The sequence below is a fragment of the Lampetra planeri genome, chromosome 3 (genome assembly GCF_965212315.1).
Source record: "Lampetra planeri chromosome 3, kcLamPlan1.2.h2, whole genome shotgun sequence".
Taxonomy (NCBI): Eukaryota; Metazoa; Chordata; class Hyperoartia; order Petromyzontiformes; family Petromyzontidae; genus Lampetra; species Lampetra planeri.
This window is the reverse complement of record NC_136109.1, coordinates 23,668,021-23,680,109: the sequence shown is the minus strand read 5'-3', so window position 1 is coordinate 23,680,109 and position 12,089 is coordinate 23,668,021. Positions and strand designations below refer to the sequence as shown.

Below are 12,089 nucleotides of genomic sequence, written 5' to 3'. Positions count from 1 at the left end.
AGAGGGTATAATTAACAGGACGGGAATTAAAAACACGGCGGAAAAAAAAGCAGCGGGGAAGCGGTGAGCACTAATTAATGTCACCGCCGCCGCTGCAACCGGGAGAAGCCTAAACAAGCCGGAGGAATAACCTCATCCCCTCCCCTCCCTTCTCCGCGAAAACCAAATTAAAACTCCATTCATCTTCGGGGGAAAGAAGGTGACACCGCACCGTGGCACAGGCAATCATTCCCATTCTGCGGTAAACGAAGCGACAATTACGCGGGGACGTCACGCGGCAGGGGTCACCGTGCCCGTGACGCCGGCGACAACTGCGTAACAAAACATTTGTCATTTTCGGAAGAGCGCGGTGGGTTCGGCCGCTAATGTGTTTAAACAAAACAAAACAAGAAGCCATCCGGGCACGCGCGCACGCGCGTGTACGAGGCGGCGTCCGTCCAGACGGCGCAAACAATTTACGAGCAAACCCGCGTCGCCCTTTGGGATTACATAATCATTATTATCTAATGATGCTGTGCGTGCAGAAGAAGTACGCAGGGCCGAAAGTGCCCGAGATGTTTGTCGAGCGATCAAGCGGGCTCTGCAAACGAATGCGCGCGCGCCCCCATTAATCATTCATACGCAAGGAGTGCTATTGACTCGCGCGAGACACAAGTCAAAAAAGAAGAGAGGAAAACGTCGATAGCTCCACGATCCTTTGCTTATTATTAAGTATCCCCCCCCCCACCGGCTCTAGCTATCGTCATACGATGCCGTCGTACGTACACCACGCGCAATGTTTCAAAGTTCAAAGTTTATTTATTAGGTATAGCCCTGTGAGCCATTCGGCTCTTGAATCGGGTGCAACCGCAACAAACAAAAAACATGAACAAGAAAACATCTCATAGTGACTATGTAATTCCTGCCACCTCTGACTCGTGTGGTTGCGATGAAAGGAGCCGGGGTAGACTTGTATAGCCGAAGGCCCTTCCGCGTGCCGTTTGTAAGGAACGCAAACTGTTTACCGCGACCTAATGGATCAAACAAAACCTCTATTATGCGTGCATTCCCCCACTCCCTGCCCCCCCCCCCTCTCCACCCACTACCCTCCCATCCGCCGCTCCGCGCGCATCGCATCGCATTAGGACGATTTCGCAAAAAAAACATTTCTGGGGTGATGGGGCCATCCGCATTAGGCAGATACATATCGTTTAAAAAAAAAAGCCACTTTAATGTACGGCGCTAAAGCATTATAACGAAACACCAATGGAATTTTCTATTATTGTAGCATAATTATCATTGCTCCACAAAAAAGCCGCACAATTTATTGTTTAACATTAAAGTGGATGGCGTAAGTAAATGTTTCTTCAATTACGTTTAATGGTACTTCATTTACCGTTAAATGCATTCACCGCACTTATTTCCGTATTTGTGCTAATGGTATGGCGCATGCAATTAGGTCTGCGCAGTCAAGCTTTGAACCCAGATATCATCAGGGCACGGTATTAAAATGAAAAAGGGAAGGGGGGGGGTGCGGAAGCAAGGCACACGCGATAGAAATTGGAAAAGGGTAGAGAGAGAGGGGGGGGCTGGGAAAGCGAATGAATGGCGCGACGACGGGCAGAGAAGGACATTGCAGTGTTTATAATTTCAATAAAATAACAACAAAAGGGGGAGAGAAATAATAATATGAACAAAAATGAAACCCGCTGATGCAGCTTTTACCGAGCCGCACTATGATGGAAAAACAAAGTAAATATGTATAAGGCAACTGTAATTTAGCTAAATAAATCATTACGTTCATTACAGTTTGGTTTGCTGTGAAAGCAAATCAATGTTAATGATATTGATGAGACTTTACAAAAAATGTACTGTATACCAATAAACAAAATAAATGCTAGGTGGCTGGTATTACACCTGTATATAAATTGGAACCGCAATTGTGATAACGATAGTTTCGTATAAGTCTTCAAGTCAGTCCTGTAAATGGTAACTGGTCAATATTTGTTTTTAGTATTGTCAACATGTTGGTGGATCAGAAGTGTCAAGAGAAAACCTTTAATGCAAGGAGACGGCACCCACATTAACAGAAACAATTGTATGTGATTGACCAAAGGGCTCTATATTGTGATTATACGTCGTATGCTATGCATCCGTGGATCCCCACCAGCCACTGAAAGCACTAAATTCAGCGTAATATTCCAAAAAGAGAATCAACATCTGGAGCTGAACGCACAACCATGCTCCGCAATAATCCGTGAGCGAGGGCGAATCGTCACAGACCCACGACAGTCATCAACCAATCCGCCTGTACGTGCCACCCCGAGACGGGAAAACCCGAAGCAGAGTCTGTAGTCTCTCCCCCACATAAAACCGGATCGGTGGTCAGTGTCACCTGACTGTTAAAACCATCCGGAGCACCTGGGTCCGTTCGCAAGTGCGTATATCCGTCGCCTGGACATGCACGGTGGCTTTTCTCTGGGCGATCCGGCGTCCTCTCATATGAAGCCAAACACTTGTGAATGCATCTTGACTTAAAGCTTTCGTGACTGCAGGAATTCATATTCTTGGGTCTGTCGGTGAAGTCACGTCGATAGGTTCAAAGAAAATTACAAAAAATAACAAAAACAAACGACGTTTCGATCACAACGCAAGCGGTCGTCTTCTTGCGTTGCGATCGAAACGTCGTAGTTTTTTGTTATTTTTTTGTTATTTTCTTTGAACCTATCGACGTGACTTTACCGAAAGACCCAAGAACACTTGTGAATGCAATTTGCCACTCGTGTCAATGTAGCGGGGCCCTGGGGAAGGGGGGGGAGGGCGAATCTTAAGACTCAAGTGAGTCTTCACTGGGTAAAAGGGGGTGCGATTCTTGCACCCGTGGAAGAATTCTTGCAGTTGTCCAAGCACCACAAGTGTGTTTCTGTAACATCGTGGGCGCCTCCCATATGTGGGTGTCGCACCTGTCCACAGGTGCGCATACGTGTATGTCACGTCTACGTGCGTGCGCGCATACGTGTGTGTTGCACCTGCGTGCGCGCACACGTACGTGTGTGTAGCACTTGTCTGCGTGCACGTACGTGTGTGTCTCGCCTGCGTGCGTGCGCACGTACGTGTGTGTCGCACCTGCATGCGTGCGCACGTACGTGTGTGTCGCACCTGCGTGCGTGCGCACGTACGTGTGTGTCGCACCTGCGTGCGTGCGCACGTACGTGTGTGTCGCGCCTGCGTGCGTGCGCACGTACGTGTGTCTCGCCTGCGTGCGTGCGCACGTACGTGTGTGTCGCACCTGCGTGCGTGCGCACGTACGTGTGTGTCTCGCCTGCGTGCGTGCGCACGTACGTGTGTGTCGCACCTGCGTGCGTGCGCACGTACGTGTGTGTCGCACCTGCGTGCGTGCGCACGTATGTGTGTGTCGCACCTGTCCGCGCACACGTACGTGTGTGTCGCGCCTGCGTGCGTGCGCACGTGCGTGTGTGTCGCACCTGTCCGTGCGTGCGCACGTACGTGTGTGTCGCACCTGTGTGCGTGCGCACGTACGTGTGTGTCACACCTGTCCGCGCGCACGTACGTGTGTCGCGCCTGCGTGCGTGCGTACGTACGTGTGTGTCGCACCTGCCCGCGCGCGCGTACACGTGTGTGTCGCACCTGCGCACGCGTGCGGAAGTTCTCGAGCTGCGCTTGCCGCCTCTGGGCGAGCGAGCGGCGGACGCGGCCGCGCTGCGCACGCAGCATCCACGCGACGGCGATCACGCCCGCCGCCCAGCGCCGCCGTCGGTGGCGCTCGAAGTCGCGGCGGGCAAGGAACGCGCGCCAGCTCGCCTGGATGCACGTGGCCGCCCGGTCGTGCCCGCCCGGGCTCCTGGAGGGAATGGCGACACAGCGAGCAGATGCCGAGAGAAGATACAATATATATATTCATTTTTTATACGGACGCACGTTGTGGAAATGTGTTGTGTTCACTCTTAATTCTCCACGAGTAAGGCCACGAAGCACGCGTCTCTTGTTTGATGTACGCAGTCCTTGTCGTGAGCAATACCAAGTGTGCTGCAGAGGCACATTACATCATGACATTTAAATCGCTAAATGTACCGATAAAAATAAACTTTACCCAGGAATGCCTCCCTGAATATCCAAGACTTCTCATGTATCGCTGGTTTCTTTTGTTCGTTATTAACGCTTTCCAACGAAGACATGGGTTATTGACGCTGAAACCGGTTTATGCGATTGGGCTCTGTCTGTCCATAATGACAGGACACGATGACTCTTGTAAACGTGATCCGATTCAAACTATAACCCAGCGTATAAAACTGTGTTGCACTTTAGGATATTACCCTACTGAAATCCGTCCCAAGTTAATCAAAAGGTTGCCCAAAGCATGCGTACATTTTCAGTAGAAAATGCAAATACATATCTACATGAGGGAATCGGTGTGGGCAAGCCAACATTTTAATTTTTTTTTGCGGTTCGTAAGTTTTCTCTCGCGATGCCTGACAAACGAAGGCCCTATTATTGCGAGCTGTATGGAAACATTTTAACAAGCACAAAAAAGGCTACAGCAATTAGATCTTGTAATTGTAATTTTTCGTTAATGCCCATTCTGTTGTTTGCATAGATGATAACCGATTCGTGCTTTGTTAATGAAAACAAGGATGGAAGTTTTTTTTTTTTAAAGCCAAACAACGCAGATTAATTTCCGAAGCTCCCAGCTCTGATGAAAAACATCTTCAGCCTCCGCGTAAATAATGCCGTGACCTTCGGTGTCGCCTCCCATGGGAATCGATAACCAAACAACGCTTTGTTTACGATGATACCGTATTCACACGTTTTTTTTTAAAGGGAAATTAATGTGTATAGTAATGAGTTTGGTCATTTGTATTTATTTTATTCACCTGCGTGGGCTGATAAGACATCGCAGGGCCTTCGCCGGCTTTCGGAAACTATAATGAACGTCAGGCTCTTTGGGCTGTTCTGTGAAAAGACTCCTGACTTTTTTTGAACGAATAAATTAATCGCCGTTCAATTATTATTCTTTCACTGCAGCCGCTGACCGCAGGCCAAAGGTCTACGACACGAAGCAGACAGCTGCTAGCAGAGCTACGATAGTGTAGCGGACGAGAACGAAAGCATTTTCCTTGAATTGAGAACGTTTTCGGGTGCTTGTCTTGAATCGAGAATATTGAATGAATTAATGTTGTTTTCACTAAAGGTATATCTATTTTGGTTGAGAAATAAATAATATTTCATTATTGGGTGTTTTTTTTTCTTTCTTCGAAGTCAAGGAACATGAATCAATAACTGAATGCTTAATTTGAGTTGATAATGTTTGGTTATAAAAAAAAATGTCGTTGATTAATTTTCATGTTTTATTGCTGTTGTCTTCAATAGCGTTGTGAGATGCAGTTTTGCATGAATTTTTTTTTTTTATTATAAAAAAAAAAGTACGTTTTCATTGACAGACTACAGTTTGACCAGACACGAATGAATGCATACATAAACCAATATTTCTGTTTGAAAGACTTCAAAATGTGAGCGGTTATATCCGTGACGTGTTCGTTCTAAACTAACAAATAAACACCTTTATTGACGATCTCTAAAAAACAAATCACACCACGAAATAAATAAGCAAACAATTATTATACAGGGACTCCTCTACTTACGAGCATTCGACTTACACAAACTTTCAGAGATACGAACAAACCTAAATTTCGATTTAAAGCTTTCGTGACTGCAGGGATTCATCTTCTTGGTTCTTTCGGTAAAGTAACGTAGAATGGAAATAATAAAATAATAACATAAAACATAATAAAATAATTCTCACGACGTTTCGGCCACAACGCAAGCAGCCGTCCTCAGGTGAAGACCTCCCCGACAGACATGGTCTTCACCTGAGGACAGCTGCTTGCGTTGTGGCCGAAACGTCGTGAGAATTATTTTATTATGTTTAATTTTATTATTTTATTATTTCCATTCTACGTGACTTTACCGAAAGAACCAAGAAGACGAACAAACCTGTCTGTATGTCCAGTCGCTCGTTCGGACCGATAGTCGTAAGTTCAACCACCGCGCAATAGATGGCAGTGGTGGCATCTACATCTGCAGGACATGAAGAACCAGTGGCATCTACATCTGCAGAACATGAAGAACCAGTGGCATCTACGGGAGATTATATAACTTTTAAAGCCGTTCCCCGTGTTTAGTGTACACGCCGTACAACGTGTTTGTAATCGACAGAAGTAAAGTTGGACTTACAAACAAATCGACTTACGAACAGACCTGCGGAATCTAACTCGTTCATAACTAGAGGAGTCCCTCTACAAGTATTTTTATACCCTTTTACATATCAAGAATTTGCAAGAGCATGCTCTGAATCACAGTCGTTGGGCTGACGGTGAATTTCAAATTGTAAGTTCGTCGTGACCAGGAGAGAGACACCGAGCTGTCACCTGAACCCTCGTGCCAGCAGGGGCAAGAGTGAGTCCGGATTTTCGGCCGCGAACAACAGATCACGCTCCGTCACCCTGCGCCTCTGCAGCCCCAGCTCCAGCTCCTGTGCCACCTGGCAGAAGTGCACACAGGTTGGGGGTGAGATGGGGGGGGGGTGGGTCAATAGGGGCAGTTGCCCACCCACCCCAAAAAAACCTAGACAGCCATTGTATGTCATCGATGATGCTTCCCTGGTGTTAATGGTTAGCACAACGGAATTGCAATCAAGAGGTTGTCGTCAGTTCAATCTCCCCTCAGTTTAAACGATGGGCAAGTGGCTTAAATCCTCGCCTCCGTCCATGCAGCAGTATACATGGCTACACCGTGCTCAGTTGACTGGCAGGTCACGTTTGGTTGGGTAAAGTGTGGGTGCTTCCCCACCTCTTCCGAGGCACCTGGTCAGTGTGGAAGAGTAGGACAGATACCATCTCGGAGGGGGCAATCTCTGAGGGGGTATCTGTCAGGGCTGCTTCTGCCAGCAGTGGCATGAGCAGGCAATTGCAGGGCTGCACCTATACCCTTTATGGAATGTCACAAACTATATTTGAGATTCTTTTCATGGATATAAAAAAAAATGTGAGTAAATAGGTAGTAATTATTTTTGTTATATATATATGTTTTTTTGCAATCACTTTCGTTCCTTGAAAGAAGTGGCTTTGTATCACAGTGGAAACTATTTGCTCTCTCTGCGGAGTTAGGCTGGGTGTGCCACCGTCAGCTGGGTGTGCCACCATCGGCTGGGTGTGCCACCATCGGCTGGGTGTGCCACCATCGGCTGGGTGTGCCACCGTCAGCTGGATGTGCCACCGTCAGCTGGGTGTGCCACCGTCAGCTGGGTGTGCCACCATCGGCTGGGTGTGCCACCGTCCGCTGGGTGGACGGTGTTGTTATTACGGTTCTGAAATAATTGGTTCCAGGTGCAATTCTACATGCCACGCCATTTGCAACAATTCAGCCTCAATTCTAATAATAACGATAAAACTGCCTCGCCTGGTATACACGAGATTGTGGGTTGGATCCTGTAGTTGTGTGGATTTTTCTCCGGGTCCTCCACATTTAGAATCAACATGCATTTCAAGTATTTGGCTGCAAGAAATATTCACGTGATACAACACTTCGTTGAGCTATAATTTGTGGCCAGGTCGCTTCTGAAAACTAACTGTGTAGCTCAGTGGACCTTACCTGGTAAAATATTTTATTTTCTTTAGTTTATAGATAATTACCAACAATTATATAACGCCGTTACATGGCACGCCATAACAGGGGTGCTGAACAAACAAAAAGTTCGACTTCGCCTCTTAATGGAAGCCTAGTTTAGGTTCATGTTTTTGACCCAGCCAATCATCCCTTCTGAGGTTGATAAATGTGGTCAGCTCTGCAGTAGTTGTTCTGTGATAGACCTGCCCCCACAGTAGGATCGTGTAATTTCCACCGCTGGCTCGGGGCTGTAAACAGGAGATGAGCAACTCATTCTGAATATCTCGCCAGTTCTAGTTCTCACCAACTAATACTTGTTCTCTCTGAACTCTTTAACACCATACATAGCCAACTGTGCTAATCGGAGGTTCTAGTTCGGTGCACTGTTAAACGGTTTGATGTAGGCATGATAAAGGGTCTGTAGGCCTACCTGAATGCATTTGTTCGACGGTAGTTATGAGACCTCGGATATGACGGAGTGATGTTGAACCTGACTGTGAAGCGTGTGGGACCACGCCGCTCGAGGATGTTCTAGTTGCCATCTCGTTCCCTACACAGCTTGAACGCTCACTTCCCGCTTCTACCACAGTTCCGCCAAAATTTCCATCTCGTCCTCATTCTAGTGCCCGTTAACGGAATGCTCAGATTTCACCGACGGCTATTTTAAGGTTTTGCGAAAAACTTAAATGGTTGGAGTCAAGCCGATGTTTGATCAGTTTAAAATGTGGTACAAGTGGTCAGCAACAAATTAATAACGGTAACTATATCGCTGAATCCATGCATTGTAATTGTTACAACTGTTGCTCGGCACGCTGTGACACTGTTCCGTATACGAGCACGAACACGCGACAAAGCGCTATGGTCGCTGTCAAAATCTGCCGTCAAAAAATAAGCCCTGGCTTTCAGTTGTAGTTCTGGGTTCTTTGTCAACAGCAATAACGCAGACCTGGACCACGCGCTCCCCGCGCAGCACCACCACCAGACCGGCTCGCGAGGCAGACGACGTGGAGGCGGCGGCGGCGGTGGCGGTGGCGACGGCGGTGGTTGCGGCGATGGCGAGCAGGCCCTCCATGCCGCGGAGCGTCGACGAGATGGGCCCCCACGCCGTGCGATGCAGCTTCCGGAATTCGGAAAAGTCTCCGGCGGTCTCATCCACGCGGCCGTCACGTAGAACCAGCCGGTGCCACTGCTCCGAGGCCGGAGTCGTGGGCTTTGGAACAACGCCCACGGCAAAGGTAAAAATGAAAAACATCACACTAAATCCGACTCTACCAACAAAAGCGAACGGCGCTGACAAACCGGGTAGTGCAAGGTGACACGTGAACATACCACGCGTGTGAAAATAGTGGTGGCTGAGACACTTATTTTTTTAATCCACCATACTGCTGATAAATATAATGTTCTTTTCAAATTCCTATTTAAAAAATCGCTCATCACGGTGGGTAAATTTGATTTTGAAAGCAAACAAAAAAAGCCGAAATTTACATTTTGATGAGGTCACCACTTGCAAAAAACGAACTAATCAATTTAACAATTTCTTTCTGAATTGATCCTTGATTGATTCTAATTATTGTGAATTCTAAGAGGTTTTTGTTCGATCAGAATTGACCATTCCAATTTGTCAATCTTTTTTTCTTTGAGGAATTTTTTTCTCTGAAGTTCAGTTACACAGCAGAGCTGCATATGCCGGGCAATTGCTTCAAATGATAACTCGTTTTTTTCCATAATTTAAAAATTATTCAAAACGAATGACAACTAAAAATACATCAGCGACTATCAAACGAAAACACGTGCCAATATAACACCACGATTAGCAAAACTAACATGTCATGTAAATTTAATAACCGTTCATGTCGATTCAAAGCACAACGATGGATGCCTAATTTACGTGACTATAGAAAAAAATATATATAATTTGTGTACATTTGCTAAATTATCTCACCAACGAAAATCAGCGCAAGTGGGGAGAGGGGGTGAGGGTAGAAATTAAACTCCGGATTCCTGCCTACACCTGAATCACCCTCGTCAACGTGTCTCGGATTTTAGCCACGTGGTTTTTTCCCTTCCAGATGGGCTTCACCTGCAGCTGCGATCGCGACGGCTCCGCTGGTGCCGGTTCCCAGGACGATGCTTGAGTCCTCGCGCGAGCCAATCGCTGGCCTCGGCGCGGCGTCGACAGGGGAGCCGAGGAGATGCCCTGGGGCGGCTGCGTCCGCGACGCTTCCAAACGCGGCCCTCCCAGGTGTTCGCCGCCTGAAGCGTGGAGCGGCACTATTATTGTCGGACGTGTGTGTGACTTATTTGCGCCCTCCCCACCCAACCCTCCTCCCTCCAAACGCCCCCACCACTCTGTTCCCGCAACAAACACAATTGATTTGTCGCCGTTCGGAGACGTTGAGTGATTCGACTCACGGCTCGAGTTCTTTTGTCTCGCTTTCACCACCTCGTTTGCAGCGTTGCCTCTTGATGTAACAACCCACCCAGCTCCTGCACACGAGCCGATTTCATCGCTCCATCTCCGCGATGGGCGCCCTTCTGGGGCCACGTTCTACCATAAATGTAACGATAGCATATCAAATTTCGATTTAAAGCTTTCGTGACTGCAGGGATTCACCTTCTTGGTTCTTCCGGTAAAGTCACGTAGAATGGAAATAATAAAATAATAAAAATAAAACATAATAAAATAATTCTCACGACGTTTCGGCCACAACGCAAGCAGCCGTCCTCAGGTGGAGAACAGGTCTGAGAATGATTTTATTATGTTTTATTTTTTTTATTTTATTATTTCCATTCTACGTGACTTTACCGAAAGAACCAGGAAGATGAATAGCATATCAGTAGTAATAATGTATGATCTAACGTGTCGCAAATTTTTATGGAATGGTGACACTGCTGGATGAAGCCCTCCCTCCTTCACGCTGTAACTCCGCAAAAGCGGAGGAATGTTGAGAAGTAAGCGAATATTTTTGACAATTTTGTCCGACGTTTCGCTGGACATTACAACCGCCACCACCAGGTGTTGGCAGGGGCTCGGCTCTTCAATAAATTAGACGGTAGAGTCACCGCGGACCAAAAATAACGAACTGCAGAGCAAACATCACTCATTCTAACAAAGCAATACTCTTTAGCAATCAGAAACCCGCTGTGAGGAGTTGTTACCCCCTGAATTTCTTTGACATCGCAATTATTCCAAAAGAGATGAAAAGAAAATACATCCTCATTGCAGTGCCTCAAATCCAATTTGCATTGCTTACTGGCTGAACATGGGTAAAGTCGCTGTAATTAAGAGTCCTTAATTATTGTTATTACCAAAAAATATGCCGAGAATAATGGGTCGTACGCTGGAGATTCCACGGCAATTCTTCTGCAACTTCCGTCGAGAAAGTGCACTCTTAAATGACAAATAAAAACACGTGTAAATGTGCGGTGGTTGTTTGTCAAGACAGCACTGATGGCTGACGGCTTTCCCCATGCCACGCCAGGGTCGTGGGACGTATATTGGACCGCACTTCACCCGCCTGGCCGGCGCAGGTTGGGAAAGGCGCGGAACGTAGATGTGTGAGCGTAGGAGTCAAGGGTGGCACAGTCGGGTTTTTTTACAATCGGGTTTAATTGTCTTTTTATATTAAACCCGATCATCTGAGATTGGGAGAAATCCGGTTTAATTGGTTCTAATTGCAGAACCGCACTTCTCAACGATGGGCTTCATCCATTCCAAGTTAAGGAACTCACTGGCGCCCACGATTGTGGAGAAGCTCGTGTTCATCAAGACCAACCTGCCTGCCGCATTCTACGACTACCCCGTGCCCGACGGCCCCCCGAGTACGATAGCAGCACCGACGAGGAAGCAGCCTAAGCCTTGGATCAGAGTTTCGTATTCATTAAACCAGGTTTTAATTTCCAGAAATCGAGTTTAATTGTATTAAAGAAAAAACCGGATGCCTGCCGCTGGAAAAATCGAGTGTTTCCACCCATGGTAGGAGTACAGCACAGTGGAGCCGCTATGCCTATAATAACACATGTTATGTATGGCAGCCGCCCATCCTAGCACTGCCCAAGCTCTCGCCCTGCTTTTAGGTTTTTGAGATCTGTCGAGATCGGGAGCATTTCCTGTGGCTTAGTTTACATTCGCATGGCATTCTCTGAATCAAGAATGAAAATGAAGCATTTTCACTCGTCGTTTTGTAAAGCCAAAAGCCATTAAGAGAACAGACAAGTCCGCTCATCGTTTATTCACTGACGCGATGCGGCTGAAATTATCAAGTAGTTCTTGTTGTCTTTTTTTTTTATACGCTGTAATTCACAGCCTGGCGGAATGCACACCCAAGCCCAGCTGTCATAATCTGCCGCAAATTGCTTTCTTGTTTAGCGAGGTTATCCCAACAGCCGGCTCCCCGAGATGCCAGGCTCCGGCGTGAATAAATCAG

At 47.0% G+C, this 12,089-nt stretch overlaps 1 protein-coding gene across 1 annotated transcript in view; it reads right to left on the bottom strand.

The window, feature by feature from the left end:
• The window catches only part of IQCH (IQ motif containing H), a 73,624-nt gene that overhangs the window by 40,026 nt on the left and 21,509 nt on the right, over positions 1-12,089 (bottom strand). Inside the window, exons 7-10 of the mRNA XM_078624313.1 lie at positions 9,743-9,915; positions 8,609-8,872; positions 6,426-6,538; positions 3,628-3,841 (exon numbers count right to left, since the gene is read on the bottom strand). Coding sequence (XP_078480439.1) covers positions 3,628-3,841; positions 6,426-6,538; positions 8,609-8,872; positions 9,743-9,915 — 764 coding nt within the window. The remainder of the gene's footprint in view (positions 1-3,627; positions 3,842-6,425; positions 6,539-8,608; positions 8,873-9,742; positions 9,916-12,089) is intronic.